Source organism: Coffea eugenioides, chromosome 2 (assembly GCF_003713205.1).
Source record: "Coffea eugenioides isolate CCC68of chromosome 2, Ceug_1.0, whole genome shotgun sequence".
NCBI lineage: Eukaryota > Viridiplantae > Streptophyta > Magnoliopsida > Gentianales > Rubiaceae > Coffea > Coffea eugenioides.
The window spans coordinates 8,693,883-8,714,547 of record NC_040036.1 but is presented as its reverse complement, the minus strand read 5'-3'; the positions used below and the strand labels follow the sequence as shown (position 1 = coordinate 8,714,547).

General features: G+C 33.7%; 1 protein-coding gene across 1 annotated transcript; it reads left to right on the top strand.

Annotated features, from left to right (window-relative positions):
• The first annotated feature begins 5,538 nt into the window (after positions 1–5,538).
• LOC113763735 (myosin-9-like) lies at positions 5,539–20,083 on the top strand. Its single transcript, XM_027307645.1, is given in 39 exon segments — positions 5,539–5,686; positions 6,326–6,454; positions 7,457–7,600; positions 7,687–7,832; positions 7,923–8,079; positions 8,204–8,262; positions 8,506–8,665; positions 8,757–8,906; positions 9,012–9,148; positions 9,240–9,386; positions 9,502–9,585; positions 9,587–9,601; positions 9,708–9,765; positions 9,843–9,944; positions 10,241–10,278; positions 10,502–10,628; positions 10,715–10,885; positions 11,021–11,152; positions 11,280–11,389; positions 11,536–11,596; positions 12,513–12,690; positions 12,787–12,992; positions 13,078–13,197; positions 13,743–13,841; positions 14,060–14,281; positions 15,524–15,663; positions 16,698–16,809; positions 16,886–16,930; positions 17,013–17,264; positions 17,351–17,509; positions 17,661–17,867; positions 17,997–18,140; positions 18,253–18,323; positions 18,423–18,522; positions 18,592–18,648; positions 18,756–18,812; positions 18,889–18,969; positions 19,101–19,183; positions 19,551–20,083. Coding segments are annotated over 39 exon segments (4,581 nt in total). The 5' UTR covers positions 5,539–5,683; the 3' UTR covers positions 19,669–20,083.
• The last annotated feature ends 582 nt before the right edge of the window (positions 20,084–20,665 follow it).

Genomic DNA, 20,665 nt, shown 5'->3' with positions numbered 1-20,665 from the left:
TTGGTAAAAACAAATTTGGTCCATAATATATCCAATTTAAAGTAGATTTAGGATATTTGAAGAAAATTTTCTTAATTACTGATAGAATTTAGTCATGTCTAGTCATGTGTCCATTAAATTAAATTTCAAAAAAAAATAAACAAAATAGCAGCTAATTTTTAACAAGAAAAATTAAGAACTAATAACTCATGTACTAACTGATTAACTAGTAAAAGAAAAGAAAATTTTTAAACTAGATAAATAAAAACTAGTCGGAGCACTCAATTCATTGATTTATAACTCATTTTGACCATCTATCCCTACTGCTCCAAATAAAAAATTGTAATGCTTAATTTTAGTCTATATTATGAAAATTCCTTTATTTTTTCATTTCTTAATTAATTAGTTATTAATGTGCCATCACGTGAGTTATTCTTATTGTTTAATGTTAATTGCTATTTTGCTTATTTTCGAGAAGTTTAATTCACCAAACATGTGATGGTACATGACTGGTTTCATTAATATTTGAGAAAATTGGTCAATTAACCTAAATCTGCTTCAAATTGGTAACATTGGAGATCATATTTGTTTTGTTTTTACCGAAACTTTAAGACTAAAACTACACCAAATACATTTTAGATTGGGGACTAAATTTGTTTCTGCAAAAAATTTGGGGACCCAAATTTGCACAGGTACCAAACACTGAGGACCAAAACTGCAATTTTTTCCTTCGTCCTACTTCTAAAGCATTCTCTTTCAAATTCTACTACTAACACAAATTCATTTTACGTGTATTAAGTAGACTGGTCTTAATCGAAATAGTTGACCCCTCTTGTAATTGTAAATTGAAATAGTTGACCCCTCTTGTTCAAGATATATGCTGAAGCAAACAAGTGAAATGAGGAAAATACGCATCTCATTTTGCTTCAGTCGATGATATCCACATCAACTGCCTATGCACGAAGGGCTGAAAGTTCAACAGCACGCATTTGAACGCCAAGCTAAATCAACATCCTCGCCCCCCGGATTGGAACAAATAGAAATCCCCGGTGACAGCTTTGGTATTAAGGTTTGCTCTTCCACAAATTGAAAAGTTTTTCATTACAGGTAATGAGCTTTCCTGAAACATCCTTTATAAAAATCTCTCTCACAGAATAAATCTGAACAGCAAATTTCAACGCGTGTGTCAAACCTTTGAGATTTTTCAACTTGTCTTCCCATAAGAGAAATCCAAATGAGATACAAAGGGAGAACACAAGCAAATTAGCACCCAGGGGATGAATTTGTGAGCAAATCCTGTTAAAATATATATTAGTATTTGACTCTGTAACTAAAAAGAATGACGGCTGTGAAGGTTGAATTGTTGATTAATGCGGGATGAGGGGCAGGAGCGGTCATCAGATGGACCGTCCCTGAGCTGTTCACTGTCAAAATTTGGTCCAAAAAAATTATACGGTGCAGATCACTTCTTGTACCTCGTTTTTAACAAAACTGGTAGAAACGGTTGCACCTGCAACCATTCCTGGCCGTGGTCCATCAACATCTGACTACCCTTATGGTTATTCATATTATCAGTAGGATAGATTTCATTGATCGAGGACGGAACTGGTTGACACGAAACAACCACTTACTATATATTTTTCTAAAAAAATTATATATTTCTGATAGGCAGAGATTGTGAAAGTTTCTTGTGCAAGAAAACATACACTGTAGCAGTTGCCTTGAACAAGTTACATACATATGGAGAAAAAGTTCAATAAATTTCTTTTTTTTTTCCTTGGCAATTCTATTTATCTCTCGTTTTGCTTTAAAAGGTGTGTTTGGCAGGGGCTTTTAGATTCTTTTTTGAAAATCTATAGGCTCTATTTGAATTTGTTGTTTTTATCACAAATTATTTTTGTTTGTTGGATCTACCGTAACAAACCCCAAAAATAACTCAAAAAACACACAATTTCAAATACACTAAAAATAAAAAACTCTAAATTCTTTCTACTTTCACACATCACCATCGTCGATAGCCAATCTCCCCCCCCCCCCTCTCTCTCTCTCTTCTCGCCCTTTTCCTGCCACCTCCTATTCCTTCTCTCCTTTATCCTACCTAGGCCCTTTCCCTAGTGACCTTTGGTTGCACAGTCAAAGGTTGTTGGGAATAGGAAGTAAAAGAGGGGAAGGTGGCTGCTAGTACTTAGTGGTGGCTGGCAGTGATGGGGGTAGGAATTTTTTAACAAATTTACAAAAAATTTTTAAAAAATTTTGAGTTCCAAAAACACCTCAAAATATAATTTTAAAAACATCGAATCCAAGTGAAGCATCATTTATACTCTGTAATAATAAAGGCTCCGTTTGGATTAGCTGTTTTTGGGGTTGTTTTTCAAAAACAGCACTATAGCATTTCGTTTTTGAAATACAAGTCCGTTTGGATTAGTTGTTTTTGAGGTTGTTTTTCAAAAACTATATGAAAAGCTTTTACTGTAGATATATTTTTTGGATTATTTTTAGAGGTATTTTTAAAACATATTTTTGGGTATTTTTATAATTCTATTTTTATATACATTTATGCATTAATAAATACATTTATAAATATTTATAAATAAATATATTTATATATTCGCTAAAATACATATAAATGTATTATATTATATATAATACATAATATAAATATATTTATAAATGTATAAGTGTATATTATTATAAATGTATAAATTATAAATGAATATTATATAAATGTATAAATGTATAAATGTATAAATTATAAGTTTTATATTTTTATATAAATATACATTTATGCATTTATAATACATTTATAAATATTTATAAATAAATATATTTATATAAAAATATAAAAATATATTATATTATATATAATACATAATATAAATATATTTATAAATGTATAAGTGTATATTATTGTACATTTATAAATTATAAATGAATATTATATAAATGTATAAATTATAAATTATAAATTATAAATTTTATATTTTTATATAAATATACATTTATGCATTTATAATACATTTATAAATATTTATAAATAAATATATTCATGTATTTATATAAAAATATATAAATGTACTATAAATGTATTATATTACATATAATACATAATATAAATATATTTATAAATGTATAATTGTATATTATTATAAATGTATAAATTACAAATGAATATTGTATAAATGTATAAATTATAATTTTATTAATATATATTAATATTATGTATAAATTTTTTAATATAATTAATATAAATGTACAAATGTATTAATATTATGTATAAATGTAAAATTAATATTATGTATATTAATATAAATGTATAAATGTATTATAAATGTATTATATTATATATAATACATAATATAAATGTATATTATAAATATACATTAATATATATATTATGTATAAATGTACATTTATATAAATGTATAATATATATAATATATAATATATATTATATTATATATAATTTATATAATATATATAATATATAATATTCATATAAATATATTATAAATATATAAAAATATTTTTCAAGTAAAATAAAATATTTATAATATGTATAAATAAATATATAAATATATAATATATATAATATACATTAATATTAATTATAAATATTATAATATTATAAATATGGTGTTTATATAATATTTCAATTTGTAATATTTATTATATATTTCATTATATAAATATTCATATAATATATAATATATAAATATATGATATATAATTTTCAATTTGTATAATATACATAATATTGTATGTATATAATATAATATACATAATATAATATATTATACATAATATACATTATTACATTATTACTTATTATGTATATTATATATTATACCTAACATTATTATACATTATTATACACAATAATGTACATAATAATATTATACATTAATAATGTATATATTATAATGTAATGTACATAATATATTATGTATAAATATTTACACATTTATGTATACAATATTATATATTATGTATAATATTAATGTATATAAATATTCATATAATATATACTACATATATAATTTTCAATTTGTATATTTCAATTTATATTAATATAATATATATATATATATAATATACATAATTGAAATATACATATGTAGTTGTTTTTGATATAATGTTTGGATATGGTATTTTTGGAGTTGTTTTGGAAATACACATTTACTGTAGCATTTGGAATGTGAAAAACAGTTTTTCAAAAACAACCCAAAAAACAAGGGATCCAAACACACCCAAAGTTTTTGAAAAACACTTCAAAAAACAATTAATCTATACGAAAAGTTCTGTTAAAAATAAAGTAACGATTTGAAATGGCTACAAATTTTGAAAAAATATAAAAAAAAGCTTTAGACAAATATTTAAAAAACACTTCATGCAAGTGAATCCTAATTTAACTACTGGATCACTAGGGGAGGGCTCTTCAAAGTCTACCCTGTTATTAGATCTAATGTTTTCGAATCCTAATATGCGTCTGCGAAAAAAGCAAGTTAAAACCATATCAATTTCTTAATGAAAAGGTTAGCAGTAGTTCATTTTAGATAGAGCAAATTACCAAGATAGCTACTGAACTTTTTGAATAGTCAAGATTTGGTCACTCAACTATTAATAGTATATTTTTATTCATTAAACTATTAAATATGTAAATTTTGGATCATTTCGTTTAATTTCATCGTTAACTCTGTCGAATCTAAGGATTTATATGATTTATGAGACATGTTATTAATAGTTAGATTCGACATAGTTAACGATAAAAATAGATAGAATGGTGTAAAATTTATATTTTTGATAATTTAATAGGTAAAAATATATTATTAATAGTTGAATGGCCAAAACTTAATTATTTAAAAAGTTTAGTGGCTACTAAGATAATTTGCTCTCTTTCAGATAAGACACGAGAAATATATTTTGTTTGGACACACAAAATTTGCAAGATTTATTTCAGATTTTGTTTTGCTTGCATCATACACACAATTCCTAATCACCTTTTTATCTCATATACATCACATCACAAAAAGTACTACAGTAACTGGATCAAATAAATCATCCAAATAAATTCTTATCTTGCTATCACTATCAAGATAAAAAATTTGCTCTTTTTAGATAAGACACGACGATAATTTGCTCTCTTTTTGACACGCTACTAGTGCCAAACATCCCGCGAAAAGAGTTACACAGTTATATATGTACTTAGACGTTCAAAAAATTTGGTGAGCGAGAGAGAGAGAGAGAGAGTAGTGTGTTTTTCAGCCACCAATTTCCTACAAATCGGAGAAGGAGACGACCCAACCCGAAGTTGCAGGTAGAAGTATGATCACTGTCGCTTCCACAAACTCAGCTCACGCACACACGGGAATGAAAAAAACGAACAAAAAAAGAGAAAGAAAGAGGAAAGAGAAAATCTTCTTCTTCCACACTCGGAAAATAGAAGAAAGAAGAATCAGGGTTTCCGATCGGTTTCTTGTCATTTGCCAGAATCAGCCAGGAAATCTGAAATCAGAATATCCCGAGACGCAGCATTTTATGCGTTTGTACAAGTCATTCACTTTAAATTACAAGCATTTTCTCTCTAGTATGCTCTGAGAGGAGCGCTATTATGGTCACGTGATTAAATTGCCGGGAATGTGGTATGCTGGACGAAGTCGAAGAAAATCTCTGTGGAGGAGTTGATTAGTAAAATTTGATCTTCGCTATGGTGCGTCAACTTCATTTTACTGTGCTGCTGTTAATAGTAGTGTTAATTTCTAAACGAAATTAGCCCCTTTTCTTTTCCATTTTTTTTTCTCCTCACAAATTTTAGGTAATTTGTTTTTTGAATGTTTATAGGTATCTCAATGTTGGAAAAATTGAGTTTGGATATAGTAAGGCATATAACTTTATTGAGGCATTCACATGGAATTGAATTGGTAACAAGTGGTAATCTATAAGGTTCATTAGGTAGCAATTTGAGGTCTTTTGTTGAACACGAGGGACATGGGAGGGGTACTATCATGCTCTATGAAAGCTAAATTGGAACACTATCTTGTTAAAAATGGGAACAAATGTATAACAAAAGCCAGACGTATCATCAAGTAGAATATTAGAAACTCCACGTTCTGCCTGATTTACTTCCCAAGCAAAAGCATCCATCTTGAAGCTTCAGAATGAAAATAATGGACAGCTAGTTGTTACAGAGCTTTAACAAGCATATTGATAAATCATTATTACATCAAACATCAGCATGTGTATTGGTGAAAACAATGCATACATATCAGAGTTTTCTGCACTTTAGTTGTCTCTAAAATTTCCAATGGAATTTAGTTCAGATGCCCCCATTTGTTTTTGGCTGATACAGGGCACTTCAGTCAACATTATTGTTGGTTCTCATGTCTGGGTTGAAGACCCAGAAGTGACTTGGATTGATGGACAAGTAAATAAGATCAAAGGTGCGGAAGCTGAGATTGAGACGAGTAATGGCAAGAAGGTAATGCTTGTACTGCATTAATTATTGTTTGACGTCTCTTTTCTTCTTCCTTCTTCTGAATAATGATATGATTGTTTTAGAGTGTATTGTCCTAACAAAGTAGTATCTAACTAAACATGCAAAATTTTTTCTGTCAATTGTATCAACAAGTAAATCAAAGTACTGCTGCCGCATGACTGGATGAAACTACAACTGATATCTCCATCTGCATGCTGTTTTTGTGCTTTTGATTCTCTTTGTAGTTCTCTTAGAAATACAAATGGATGCATAATTCCTTTTTCTAAGTCTCTGGAGTCAAAGGTTAGACTAGACTTTGAGCAATCAGACCTTTTACGTATATCTAGTTTAGTGCCAAATTCCCTTGCCAGCTGCTTGTTGCACTTGTGGAGAATTTCAAACCGATTGCACATAATTCCAGGTAGCATTAGTCTAAAATTTTCTGAATTATGATACTGCTAAATTGAGGAAATAGGGGGATATCTATGTTGTTTTCAAGGATACAAATGAAGTTGATGCAGTTCCATGCACTGATTTGGTTGAAACTAAGGAAGTGTAGGTAAACAGGCTTGAGATGGAGTGTGATGAGGACTCATGAAGCAATCTTCTAGGCTAGGTATTTTATAGAATTCATTCATTAGTTTGGCTTTCCAACGGATTATAAATTGTGTGGTTTTGATTCAAATTCTATTTGAAGCTAGCTCTCTCTCTCTCTCTCTCACACACACACACACAAAAGGAGAAGGCGCTGTGATGGACCCAGCTATGAGAAATGATAATTGTTGCCACTCTGTCTTGCGAATTGTATCTGTTTCTCGATATAAAATGATGTCTTATCTTGTTTGAACACCTCCTTGTGCTGTTGTTACAAAACTCATATTGCAAATGGCAAAGTAAAAGGGCATTATATACTTTGGGCAAATGAGAGTCCGATTTGATAGCTAGCAAGCTTTTGCAGCTGCTCAGAACCTTTTTCTATTTCTCCCATTTTGGTTATTTTGTCAGGTTGTTGTGAAGCTATCAAAAGTTTATCCTAAAGACACGGAAACTGCTCCTGGAGGTGTTGATGACATGACAAAACTATCTTATTTGCATGAGCCAGGGGTCTTGCAGAACCTAAAATCAAGATATGAACTCAATGAGATCTATGTAAGGTTTCCTTCCTGCTCATTCTTCTTGCTCGCAGGAACGTTTTCTTAACAACATGAGTCTCATAATGTTTGACATCGTCACAGACTTACACTGGAAATATTTTAATTGCAATTAATCCATTTCAAAAACTGCCCCATCTATATGATCCACACATGATGGTACAATACAAAGGAGCACCACTTGGAGAGCTAAGCCCTCATGTGTTTGCTGTTGCTGATGTTGCTTACAGGTTAAACCACTCAAATTTCTAATTTTGACTGCATAGCATCCTGCATGCCTGGGATAATAGATGCATCTTTTGTATGTGTATTTGAAACAGGCAAATGGTAAAGGAAGGAAAAAGCAATTCCATTCTGGTTAGTGGTGAAAGTGGAGCAGGTAAAACAGAGACAACAAAAATGCTTATGCGGTACCTTGCCTTTCTGGGAGGGCGGGCAGCTACTGAAGGAAGAACAGTCGAGCAGCAAGTTCTTGAAGTATGATACATGATATAGTCTAGCTCTCAGCATTGTTTCCTGCCATTTTCAATTACTTGCTCGTATCTTCTACATTTTTCACATTAAATTCTGATGGATGAGTTGCCCAACCTTCTGATTGCAGTCCAATCCCGTTCTTGAAGCATTTGGGAATGCTAAAACTGTTAGAAATAATAATTCCAGGTGAATCTCTCTACTCATGCAGTTAAGTTAAATTGTCCATTCCTTAATTTTCTTGTCATTGTTTCATTGAATATTCTAGCAAGAACATGCATTATTCATGAGTCTCCAATTGTTCTACTTGTTCTATGATCTAAAATTCTTAACAGCGGTAAAGAAGCAATTCTGCTGCTTGAACGTCTGATTCTTGGACCCTGTCTTGTGTTTACTCAACACTAACATAGTTTTACATTTGATACGCTTCAGCCGTTTCGGAAAATTCGTAGAGATACAATTTGACAAGCAAGGGAGAATATCAGGAGCAGCTATCAGAACTTACCTTCTTGAGAGATCCCGAGTTTGCCAAATATCTGATCCTGAGCGGAACTACCACTGCTTTTATCTCCTTTGTGCCGCTCCGCAGGAGGTATTTATCTCTGGAAGTTATGGCTTATGGAGTCTATTTTCTTAATTCTTTTGTCATTGCAACTTGTGGCTGATCATTGTTCTGCTATTAGGAAATTGAGAAGTATAAACTGGGACAACCTAAGACCTTTCACTACCTCAATCAGTCACGTTGCTATGAGCTGGATGGTGTGAGCGATGCCCATGACTATCTTGCCACTAGGAGAGCGATGGATATTGTTGGAATTAGTGCAAAGGAGCAGGTATGTCCACTTGCAGAATGTCTGTTTCGTTCACCCCACTTCAATGGATACAGGAATGGGAAGGACCGTACTCTTATGCTTTGTTTGTTTGTCCTTCTTACTTAGGAAGCAATTTTCAGAGTTGTTGCTGCGATTCTTCATATTGGTAACATTGATTTTGCAAAGGGAAAGGAAATTGATTCATCAATGCTAAAGGATGAGAAATCAAAATTTCATCTTAAAACAACAGCAGAACTTCTCAGGTATGGATGATTACCAACATCACATAGTAAGGCCTTTCATTTTTTGTATCTTTGTGCATGGTGGGAGCTACTGATTCATCCTCTGCATTAGGTGTGATCCTGTGGCTCTGGAAGATGCACTGTTGAAACGTGTGATGATTACCCCTGAAGAAGTTATTAAGCGTAGTCTCGATCCTCTTAGTGCAACAGTTGGCAGGGATGGCTTTGCTAAGACCATATATTCAAGGTTGTTTGATTGGTAAGTATCCTTTGACTCTTTATTCACCTTCTAATCAATTGCTATCAAAATTTATAAGGTACTGGACTTCTACACTCTTTCTTTTCCATTTACTCCTCTTGGATTCCTTTTACAGGCTGGTGGACAAAATCAATGTATCAATCGGGCAAGATGCCAAGTCAAAATCTCTGATTGGGGTCCTGGACATCTATGGTTTTGAACTTCAAGCATAATAGGTAGCAACTAATTTCTGATTCCCAATATATGGATACATTCACAATGTGTTGAAGGAGTTGGTAGTTGCAGTTCTTTATCTTGATTAAGATATTTCATGACATGCAGCTTTGAGCAATTCTGCATTAACTTTACAAATGAGAAACTGCAGCAACATTTTAACCAGGTATCTCTAAAATCAAATTCTTGTGCAAGGCTTAATGTGACATTACCAGTTTACTAGATCTCCAACTACTATAACAGCATGTCTTCAAGATGGAGCAAGAAGAATACACAAGAGAGGTCATTGATTGGAGCTATATTGAATTTGTTGACAATCAAGATGTTTTAGATCTTATTGAGAAGGTACTTCATCTTTTCCAGGAATCCATGGTTCTCAGTCATGAAAATATGTATGTCTGACACCTTATAATCTCCATTTGGTTAGTTCATAGCTCCTATATGGCATCATATAACATTCTTTGGTATGGTGGACTGCATTCTAAGTCAACAAAGTTTTTGTCGCTTGTTCATGTTTTTCATAGCTCCAATTGGTCAGTTCATAGCTACTATATGGCTCATATTCCCTTGTTAACATTGTCATGCTGGACTGAATAGCTGCTGAATTAAGCTCTGCTTATTTATGGCATTTCCTGTTGCAGAAACCAGGTGGAATTGTTGCTCTTCTTGATGAAGCCTGGTAGGATAATGTCTCGGAACACCTTTTTTACCTGGCGTTTTTCTTTTTCTTCTTTTTTTATATTGTGAGGATGTTAACGGTTCATCAAAATGTAGAATTACATTTTGGTGCATTTTCATTTCTTTGTATTATTTTGTTTCCTATAATATTTGTAAAATTTAAAGATTATGGTGAACATTACTGATATATTTCCCATCATAATATCTTGCACTTATGTTGTCAGTATGTTTCCAAAGTCAACACATGAAACATTTGCAAACAAGCTTTATATGACTTTCAAGAATCATAAGCGGTTTCTGAAGCCTAAATTGTCTCGCACAGATTTCATAATATCTCATTATGCTGGAGAGGTATGTTTAATTATCTGAAAGATATTTTGCTGTAACAGGGACTGCTACTGTATATAGATTTTACAACTCACTTTGTTTCTCATCAGGTTCACTACCAGTCTGATCAATTTTTGGACAAAAATAAAGATTATGTGGTTCCAGAACATCAAGACCTGTTAAGTGCTTCTAAATGCTCTTTTGTCGCTGGCCTTTTTCCTTCAATTCATGAAGAGACTACAAAATCTTCCAAGTTTGCATCAATTGGGTCACGTTTTAAGGTATCTTTGTTACTTTTTTGTACTCATCCTTGTTTTGGATATCATCCTTGCTATTTATGTTCATAAACTTCTGAAAATTGACTCCTTAATGAAGGAATGGAGAAGGAAATCTGAGGTTTACCTTTTTTGGCACAGTTACAACTACAACAATTGATGGAAACTTTAAATGCTACAGAACCGCACTATATAAGATGTGTAAAGCCAAACAATCTTCTTAAACCTGCCATTTTCGAGAATTCAAATATAATGCAACAATTGCGCTGTGGAGTAAGTACTTTACGTTTAGTAGCTGTCTTTTCTTTTCGCTCTTTACACCCTCAACTTTCTCTTCCTTACAATGCAAATTCTTTAGCTTTTATGCTGTAAGTTTTAATACCTGAGTCTCATCCTTTAGGGTGTTCTGGAAGCAATCAGAATAAGTTGTGCTGGATATCCTACTCGCCGACCTTTTTTTGAGTTCATAAACCGATTTGGGCTTCTTGCACCTGAGGTTTTGGAAGGAAGGTAAGTACCTCCTTTAACTTAAACTGAAATTTAGGAACAGGCATAATCACAAAATTCGTGGCTTTATCTTACATAGGAAATTTACATTTACATACTTCCAGCGATAGTTTTATGTGCTGATTCTTGATATGCTTTCTGCTAAGCAGTTATGATGAAAAAGTTGCATGCCAGAAGATTTTGGAAAAGAAAGGGCTCAATGGATCTCAGGTGAAGACTGTAGTTCCCATTGTCACCTATAAACATGAACTTTGCATTTTCTTACTATATGTATCCATGTGCGGCATTAATGTAATGCTCAATGTTGCCTCTTTTATAGACTGTCGAACATTGAATATTTTAGTTTAACCAGGCAATATGTTTCTGAAGAAGTGAAAGAAACTTGGGTATCTGCAACTAACTTCCGATTTTACTTAGTGGGTAAGAAAGAGGATCCATCTTCTGCTTTGTCCCAAGCACCACTCCATTTGTTTCCCACTAGACTCTCCAAGAAATAATAACACCACACTTGGTACGCAATTTTATGGTGACAAACCACCAAGACTCCAGTATTAGATGTCAGCAGCATAAGAAGTAAAAAATAAGACCTCCAAGACTCCATTTATTTCCCACTAGAGTCACTAAGAAGTGATAACACCACACTTAGAACACAATCCGAAGGTGACAAACCACCAAGGATCCAGTTGTAGATGTCACTAGCATAAGAAGTCAAAATAACACCTCCAAGCCACACAAGTCAAAGCATCCAGAATACACCTCTGCTTCAAATCATAACATAGAGAATTATGTTACTCTCATTTGGATTGATAAATATGGATTTGGAGGATTTTTTTTCTTTGGTGAGAGGGATTTTAATCATGAAACTTTAATCCAGCGATAGAGGACTACTGATTCTTTAAGAGTTTTTAATATTCATATTGAATATTGACTTTCCTATATTTGAAAGGAAAGGAAAATAACTATTATGAAACAGGGAGATTAATTATCATCAGACTGCTTCTGTTTCCTTGTGCACTGCACAAATGTTTGTACCATTGGTTTGTCCTTAGTATATTTTTGTGGACATGATATAGGCTTCAGCCATGAAATAGTTTATGTATTTAATGTGCATTTTGTGCATTAACAGATAGGTAAAACAAAGGTTTTCCTAAGAGCTGGTCAGATGGCTGAGTTAGATGCTCGAAGGGCAGAAGTTCTTTCAAGTGCAGCAAAAGCCATACAACAGCGAATACGAACTCATTATGCTCGTAAGCAATTTGTTGCATTGAGAAAAGCAAGCATCTGTATGCAGTCTTTGTGCAGAGGTGAGTTGTTTAAGTACTGTGAGGCTCTTTGTGCAACACACAGAAGCAGCAATGATTTCATAGTCTTTAAGTGGAGTACATGTACTTCATTTTCAGGTAAACTGGCTTGCAAACATTATGAGGGAATGAAAAGGGAGGCAGCTGCAGTAAAAATTCAGAAGAACACGCGTAGACGTGAAGCCAGAATGGCATATAACAAACTCCGCATCTCAGTGCTTGTTTTGCAGACAGGCTTGCGTTCAATGGATGCTTGTAAAAGATTTACATTTAAAAGGCAAAGTAGAGCTGCAACTGTAATTCAGGTAACTCTGATAATCCCGTAATCCTTTTTCTACCAGATGATTATCATACGATGTTACTTTCAAATTGTATCCTTTTTCTATGCAGGCAATGTGGCGCTGTCATAAAGCATCATCATATCACAGAAAACTTAAGAGAGGAACAATAATTGCACAATGCAGATGGAGGGGAAAAATTGCCAGGAGGGAGTTACGGAAGCTAAAAATGGTCAGCGCTAACACTATTTTGCTATTGAAGTAAAAATGGCATGGTTATTTAATGAAAGTAATTTATTTCCTAGAAGTATCATAAGTCACGATCAGTTATAACAAGTTTATACATTAGAATCAATTTGAGAGGTTTGTAATAAACTGGGTTTCTTTGAACACAGTGAATCATGAGAAATAGATGTACACCTAGTATTGAACTTGTGAATTTAATTCTGAACTTTACCACTCTGTATTAGTTATTGTGCGGGACATCATATGTTGCACGAAATCTGAATAATCAATATCTTCAGTGAAGCATTGCTTTGGATGTTTGACTTACTAGGAAAGGACAAAATAAATGGATTAAAGCTTCAGCTTAATGGCCTAGGAACAATGGAGAACTATTACTGAAGAATTTTATCTGTTAAAATAATCAGTATAGTTAGTGGAGCATCAAATTTATGGATAGGTGACTTATCAGAAAAGAAGACAAAAAAATATTCACTTTAATGGCCTAGAAACTTTTGAAATACCAAATATTTAAGAATTTCCATCTCCATGCAGGCTGCAAGAGAAACAGGGGCATTGAAAGAGGCCAAAGACAAGCTTGAGAAACAATTGGAGGAGCTCACATGGCGCTTACAGCTGGAAAAACGTCTGAGGGTATCATCATATTCTGTTGATTATCTTACCTCCACAGGACATACAGTTAAATTCTGATATTTGAGAGGAAGTTCTAAATAAATGGTGAAAGAGCGCTGTGATTCTACAGTCCTCTAAATTGTCAGACAAAAAGCATGCTGGAATATAGTTTAGGCTTTGTGTGAGAAGTCATTCCATTTTCTGAGTCCAGTTATACCTAAGTTGGAAATTTGATGCAGACTGACCTAGAAGAAGCCAAAGCACAAGAAATAGCAAAATTACAAAACTCTTTGGAGGCTATGCAAAAGAAAGTTGATGAAGCAAATGCACTGCTAGTCAAAGAACGAGAGTCCGCAAAAAAGGCTATTCAAGATGCACCTCCAGTCATCAAGGAGGTTCCAGTTTATGTTGAAGACACCAATAAAGTTGAATCTCTGACAGAAGAAATTAACAGTTTAAAGGTGAGAGACTCACAAGGCATGTACTACTGTTTCATGCTTAGGAAGAATTACCAAATCAAATATTTAATCGATTAGCAATACAATGTGCTTTCTTTGCCAAGAGCAATGGGTGTTCAAGTAATTATCTCTTTGACAAAATTTCAAGAAAGCAATTTCTTTCATTTTGCACTAGTCTCGTTCATCTTTATCTTTTCTTGTTTTCTGGAACTGAGACTAAGAATTTGCAAGACAGGTTACGTACATGGCTGTATCTCCTTGAATATGCTCTGACAGTTTGATTAATTAAAACTTTTAGCATAACTCAATTTGTAAAGCAATTCTGAGCTGGAAAATGGTATTCTAGATATGTACATACAACTGCATACAGCCACGGCAATGACAATCAACAGTACGGGTGCTCTTGATATATATGCATATTTAGAGGACTATCTAGACTTATATGCACTGTTGATTTCAATTTTCAGAAAAAAATATTTTTTGAAAGAATACACGTAGCAAGTTTTCTTATTGTGTAGCTTGCTGTCTTATGATTGATAATTTGCCTAACTTTTTATGTGAGTTTTAAATACAAGGGAAGCAGTTGAAGATGAGAAACCGACATTTTATCAGGTTTTTCTAATCTTGTAGAATAAGAAGTAATGACTAATATAGTTTTCAAAAAGGCAAATAATATTTGCGCTCCAAAATAATCCTCTGGCACTGCACCTCCCTTCACGTAATAAAGTGGAGTGCAAGAAGCTATTCTTGGAATGCAAATATCGCTTGCCAGTATAGTGTTTGTGAATTGTAACTATCACTCCAAAGAGAACAGATCGATGCAACAAATAAATGAGCATGAAGAGTTAAGCTTTGAAAATCCAAAGCCACTGTGACTTTTTAAGATTTAAATGAAGTACTGAGTCTATACCATATGAGAAAATTTAAGAGTGCATGTATTTGAAATCTTTGATATCTTGCATTTGATGTGGATGTTGGGAACAGCTAAATGCTATTTGCAGACATTTATTATGGTCTGGTCCCTAGCTTCTCTAAGTGTGCAGTTATCTCTATCAGATGTTCGCAGTTCCTTGTTCAATTTTGTTCACCTTTTTTAAATATTGGAATACTCTATTAGTTACTCGGTTATATCTTAGTCATACTTCTAGAAGTTCATGATTTCCTTAAACTTTGTTGTGTAAGAGCAAAACTTTTGTTAGTTAGGTAATTGTTGTCACTTAGCTTAATTTGCTTCCTTCCATTCAGGCTTCATTGCAGCATGAAAAGGAAAGCTCTAATGAGCTACAACAGCAGTATGGCAAAGCACAAGAGTCTAGTGAAGAAAGACGTAAACAGTTAGAAGAAACAGAAGGAAGACTTCATCAGCTCCAAGAATCTTTACACAGGTCTGATGCATTCAAAACTATTTGGTATTATTATCTTCCATTTTGCATCATTTCTACTGAGTGAAAATTCTGTCTTGACATGTATTTGGCTTACAAATGTCCTTGCTAGTAAAATCCAATTTCCTTTGGTTTTGTTTGACAGCTAAAGTTTAATTTAACATGTTGTAGAATGAGTAAGAAGGTTCAAAACTTCGTTTGCTAAATTACAGGAGGTTACAAATAAGTCAGTGAACTTTCCTTCTTTCAAATACAAGTCTGGAGGCAGATAACTTTAACTTGGATATGAATAAAAAAACAGGCATACCACCTCTTTTGGTGGTGAAGACATAGGGACAAAGACGTTTTGATATGCTATTGGTTGATGATGACACAGCTTTCCTTGATCATTTGCTCTGAGTTTGAGTTTATTTGGTTTTTAAGTAATCTAAATGGTTTTAATTACTTTCCTTGGTTCCGATCAGGAGTGTGTTACACCAACCCACAATTGCAGCTACGTCTCCTTTAATTTCCTTTTGTTTTTTTGAAAAAATGAAAAGCACTTTATCATACAGAAAATGCCTCTTAAAGGATCAGAAACTTTGCAATTCACATGAAGTTCATCACATTCATACACAGTTGGCAAAAATGTCTGATGGTGCTCTGAACGAACATGTTGCAACAATTATAAAATGGTTGTTTGTTGTGGTCCTTTACAAGCATTTAGCCTTTTGAACAATGGCATATATTCATTTAGAATGAGATTTTGGAAAGGCTTGAGAAAAACTATCAGAAGTCATTGTAGAATGTATGAGCTTGAAGCCATTGCCTGTGTGTACCAGAAGATGATTAGCAATTTACTCTAAATAAACTGGACTCACTATAGTCCATCTAGCTGCTCTTGCTGAAACCATTACTCTTCATTACTTTTGTGGAAGGCTGGCCGATGACCCCTCACAGAAAAAGGGTCTCTGCTTAAAGGAATTTCAGATAAGTCTTTGGGCATACTCTGACGAGCTGTGACTACATAGAATAAATGAAGTTTTGGTTGCATGCAGGCTAGAGGAGAAATTGAATAATTTGGAATCAGAGAATAAAGTTCTTCGTCAACAAGCTGTATCAATTGCACCAAATAAGTTCCTCTCTGGACGATCTAGATCAATTCTTCAGGTATATCTAAAAAGAAGTCAGATGTAGTATTCGGTTTATAAGCAGTTGGCTAATTTTCTTTGTCAATGAAACACAGAGGATGGAAAGCAGTCATTCCTTTGGCGATACTAGGATGACCATGGTAATTGATCCTACCTAACTTGTGTCCAACAAGCATCTTTTGACTGCTAATCTACCATTTTAACATGTCTCATTTGCATTAGGATTTGCATAGTGCTTCAATGAATCATAGGGATTTTGAAGCAGATGACAAACCACAAAAGTCACTGAATGAGAAACAGCAGGAGAATCAGGAGTTGCTACTTCGTTGCATTGCTCAACACTTGGGCTTTGCCTGCAATAGGCCAATTGCAGCATGCATCATATATAAATGCCTTCTGCATTGGAGATCTTTTGAAGTTGAGAGGACTAGTGTTTTTGACCGCATCATCCAGACTATAGGTCATGCTATCGAGGTCTGAACTATTGATCATATGCTAGTTTTGTGTCTACTTTTCAAATTATCAAAAGCCTCTAATACCTCGAAATTTATCTTTGACAGAAAACCCAGGACAACAATGATGTCTTGGCCTATTGGCTATCAAATGCTTCTACTCTCTTATTGCTGCTCCAGCGGACATTGAAAGCCAGTGGTGCTGCTGGCATGGCACCTCAACGACGTCGATCGTCCTCTGCAAGTCTCTTTGGGAGGATGAATTACGTAAGATGTTCAGATTTTTGTTTCAGTTGTTATTTTAGTTGGAAACATTTTGATCTTTAATCGCATTCTTTCAGAACTATGGTTTGCCAACCCCTTTCAATAGGATATTTACTTAGTGAACTCAGCTTTTTGGTATTGTTCCTTTCTGTAGAGTTTCAGGGGAACACCCCAAGGGGTCAACCTATCTTTTGTAACTAGTGGCATCCCTGGTGGAGTAGAATCTTTACGCCAAATTGAAGCAAAGTACCCTGCTTTACTCTTCAAACAGCAACTTACAGCTTATGTGGAAAAAATCTACGGGATGATTCGTGATAATCTGAAGAAGGAAATATCTCCATTGCTTGGGCTGTGTATTCAGGTATCTGAATCTGTTATTGTCCATATCTGTGTTGGTCAAATCATTTCATATTTTAGGAAAGGCTAAAGTTCTTCCTTGGTGTAGTAGTCCACATGACTTCTAAGGACTTTTCTTTTTTCCAAATTATAGGCACCAAGAACTTCTAGAGCAAGCTTAGTTAAGGGATCATCGCGTTCAGTTGCGAATACTGCTGCCCAGCAAGTTTTGATTGCTCACTGGCAAGGAATAGTGACAAGCCTTGGGAATTTTTTGAATACCTTAAAAGCAAATCATGTATATCCAATAATTTTATATTCTCTATCCTAATTTATCTTGTGTCTTGTCCATCATAAATTTTCTCCTACCAGTAGAACTTTCATACGTTGTTTTTCTATCAACATTTCAGGTACCACCATTTTTAGTTCGTAAAGTGTTCACACAGATATTTTCTTTCATTAATGTTCAATTATTCAACAGGTGAATTATTTTTTAATTATCTTCATGTACCATTGAGTATAAGGTACAGCAGATAATCAGTTTCGTTGTCATGTTGTGTACCCGGTTCTTTGGCTGCAGCCTTCTGTTGAGGAGGGAATGCTGTTCATTCAGTAATGGTGAATATGTTAAAGCAGGGCTGGCTGAGTTGGAACACTGGTGCTATACTGCTACTGACAAGGTAAAGTCGTGCCAATATTTCTTCTTATATAGTTGTCAAACATTCATTAATGACAGAGAAAAAATGCAGTATGCAGGTTCAGCTTGGGAGGAATTAAAGCACATCCGACAAGCTATTGGATTTCTGGTGAAGCCTTGAATTCTTTATTCAGCTTCAAATTTCTTTTATGGCTTGGAGAATACAAGTCAGATAAGGTTCATGTTGGAAAATCTTTCATTTTTGGTTAATTTCAGGTTATACATCCAAAGCCAAAGAAGACTCTGGATGAGATAAGCCACAGCCTCTGCCCAGTGAGCGAAGCTCTTTTCATTATGCTCAGCTCATGTCTTCCATAGTTCTCAACTAAACTTGTCTTTTGTTGAACAGGTTCTCAGTGTCCAGCAGTTGTATAGGATCAGCACAATGTACTGGGATGACAAGTATGGCACTCACAGTGTATCCTCAGAAGTAAGTTTCTGTGGATGCCATTAGTGAAGCTAGGTTCGAGTCATCTCCTTCAAGAGAGACATACCATGTCATGTTACGAGCATTTATGCTCTTATTAATCAGAGGAAAGTTTTGTATGCATGTGTATTCAGGTGATATCAAAGATGAGGGTATTGATGACTGAAGATTCAAACAATGCAGTCAGCAATTCATTTTTATTGGATGATGATTCGAGGTTAGCATTAAGATGCTCCTTGGCAAGACATTAAGATTATACTCTTTCTTCTTTGCTGCTAAGTTTACTATTGATCCTGATTTATGAATTTAAAAAAATTTCTGGAGTGCAAAGTTTTGTTGTAAAATTAAGGAGCAAAAACAAATCATTTTGAGAACCATTAACAGACACTAGATTTTATCGATGGTTTATATGATTGAAGCAGCATTCTTTCTCCATCATATGCATCATTGTGACCTCATTTTGAGACAAATCAAGGCTGTGCAATGAGCTACCTTTCCCTTTAAAAAACTGTGGTTTCTGCTGTTAATTTTTCGAACAGTTTTGGGTACTACAATTGATGTTTTCTTGATGGTTCGTTGTGCAGTATTCCGTTTTCAGTTGATGACATATCGAAGTCTATGGAACAAATAGAAATTTCTGACATTGAACCCCCACCACTTATCCGTGAAAACACGGGCTTCAGCTTCTTGCTTCCAGCCTAAAGTTCACATGACGTAATATGGGGTGGCTGATGCTTGTTGATGTACAAACAGTTCTTGAAGGGCACTTAACAAGTACCTCTTCCTCCCTCCCTCTCATTTTCTCTTCTACGGCCCCCCAGAATGCACTCTTGCTGTGATGTCGCAAGTCAGAAAAATTGAGAAAAAGGGAGGAGAACTGGGGTTGCTTGACTTTAGAAGTAGCATTATATTTTTTTTTATCTTCTTGTAAAATAGGTATATTTTGTATAGGGCAGAAATAGTAACAACCCGGAGTTGTACGTGAGGATGAAGAAGTATACATTTGTCCTTTTTGACATTTGAAGCCAGATGAATTGGATCACTGCCTGGAAATTATGATTACTTAGAGAAACGCAAATAGTTTCAGTTTGTACAAATTTTGAAGCAATCCTGAGATTTCACACTTTAGTGCAATTATTTGTTGGAGGTTTTACAGTCACTTTTGGTATCATAGCCCATAGTAAATTCACTTTTGGTTGCTGAAATAAATATTTTGGACCCTTAATTGTAACCTTGATCATTTAAAATTTGAACCACCATGATCGCTAAAAGATACAAATTGAGGGACCCTAAAGCATAGGGGTCAGATACAAGGACGGTGACCATTAGTGCCCGTCTTGCGATGCAAGAAATGGAGCATTAAAATATGTGAAGTAAATTTCCAATTGGTGGTGGTTTTTCAAAAATGTTCCCAAACAATGAGACTTTTGAAAAAAAAAAAAAAAGAGTCCTGAATGAATGCAACTTTTGAGAAATAGATGCTTTAAAAAATAAAAAAAAATGTATTATGTCAATATTAACTTTGGAGTAAATAATAATGTACTCAATGAATACATTTTTTGCTCTCTCAAAAGATGTTCGAAGAGATGTTCGAATACTACCACCCTTTAGAAATTTCTTTTAAAATCTTGCAATATTTTAGATTAATCAAATTCCAGTTGTACATCCTCAAGCTCCAAAAAAAATGCAGGCTCAACTT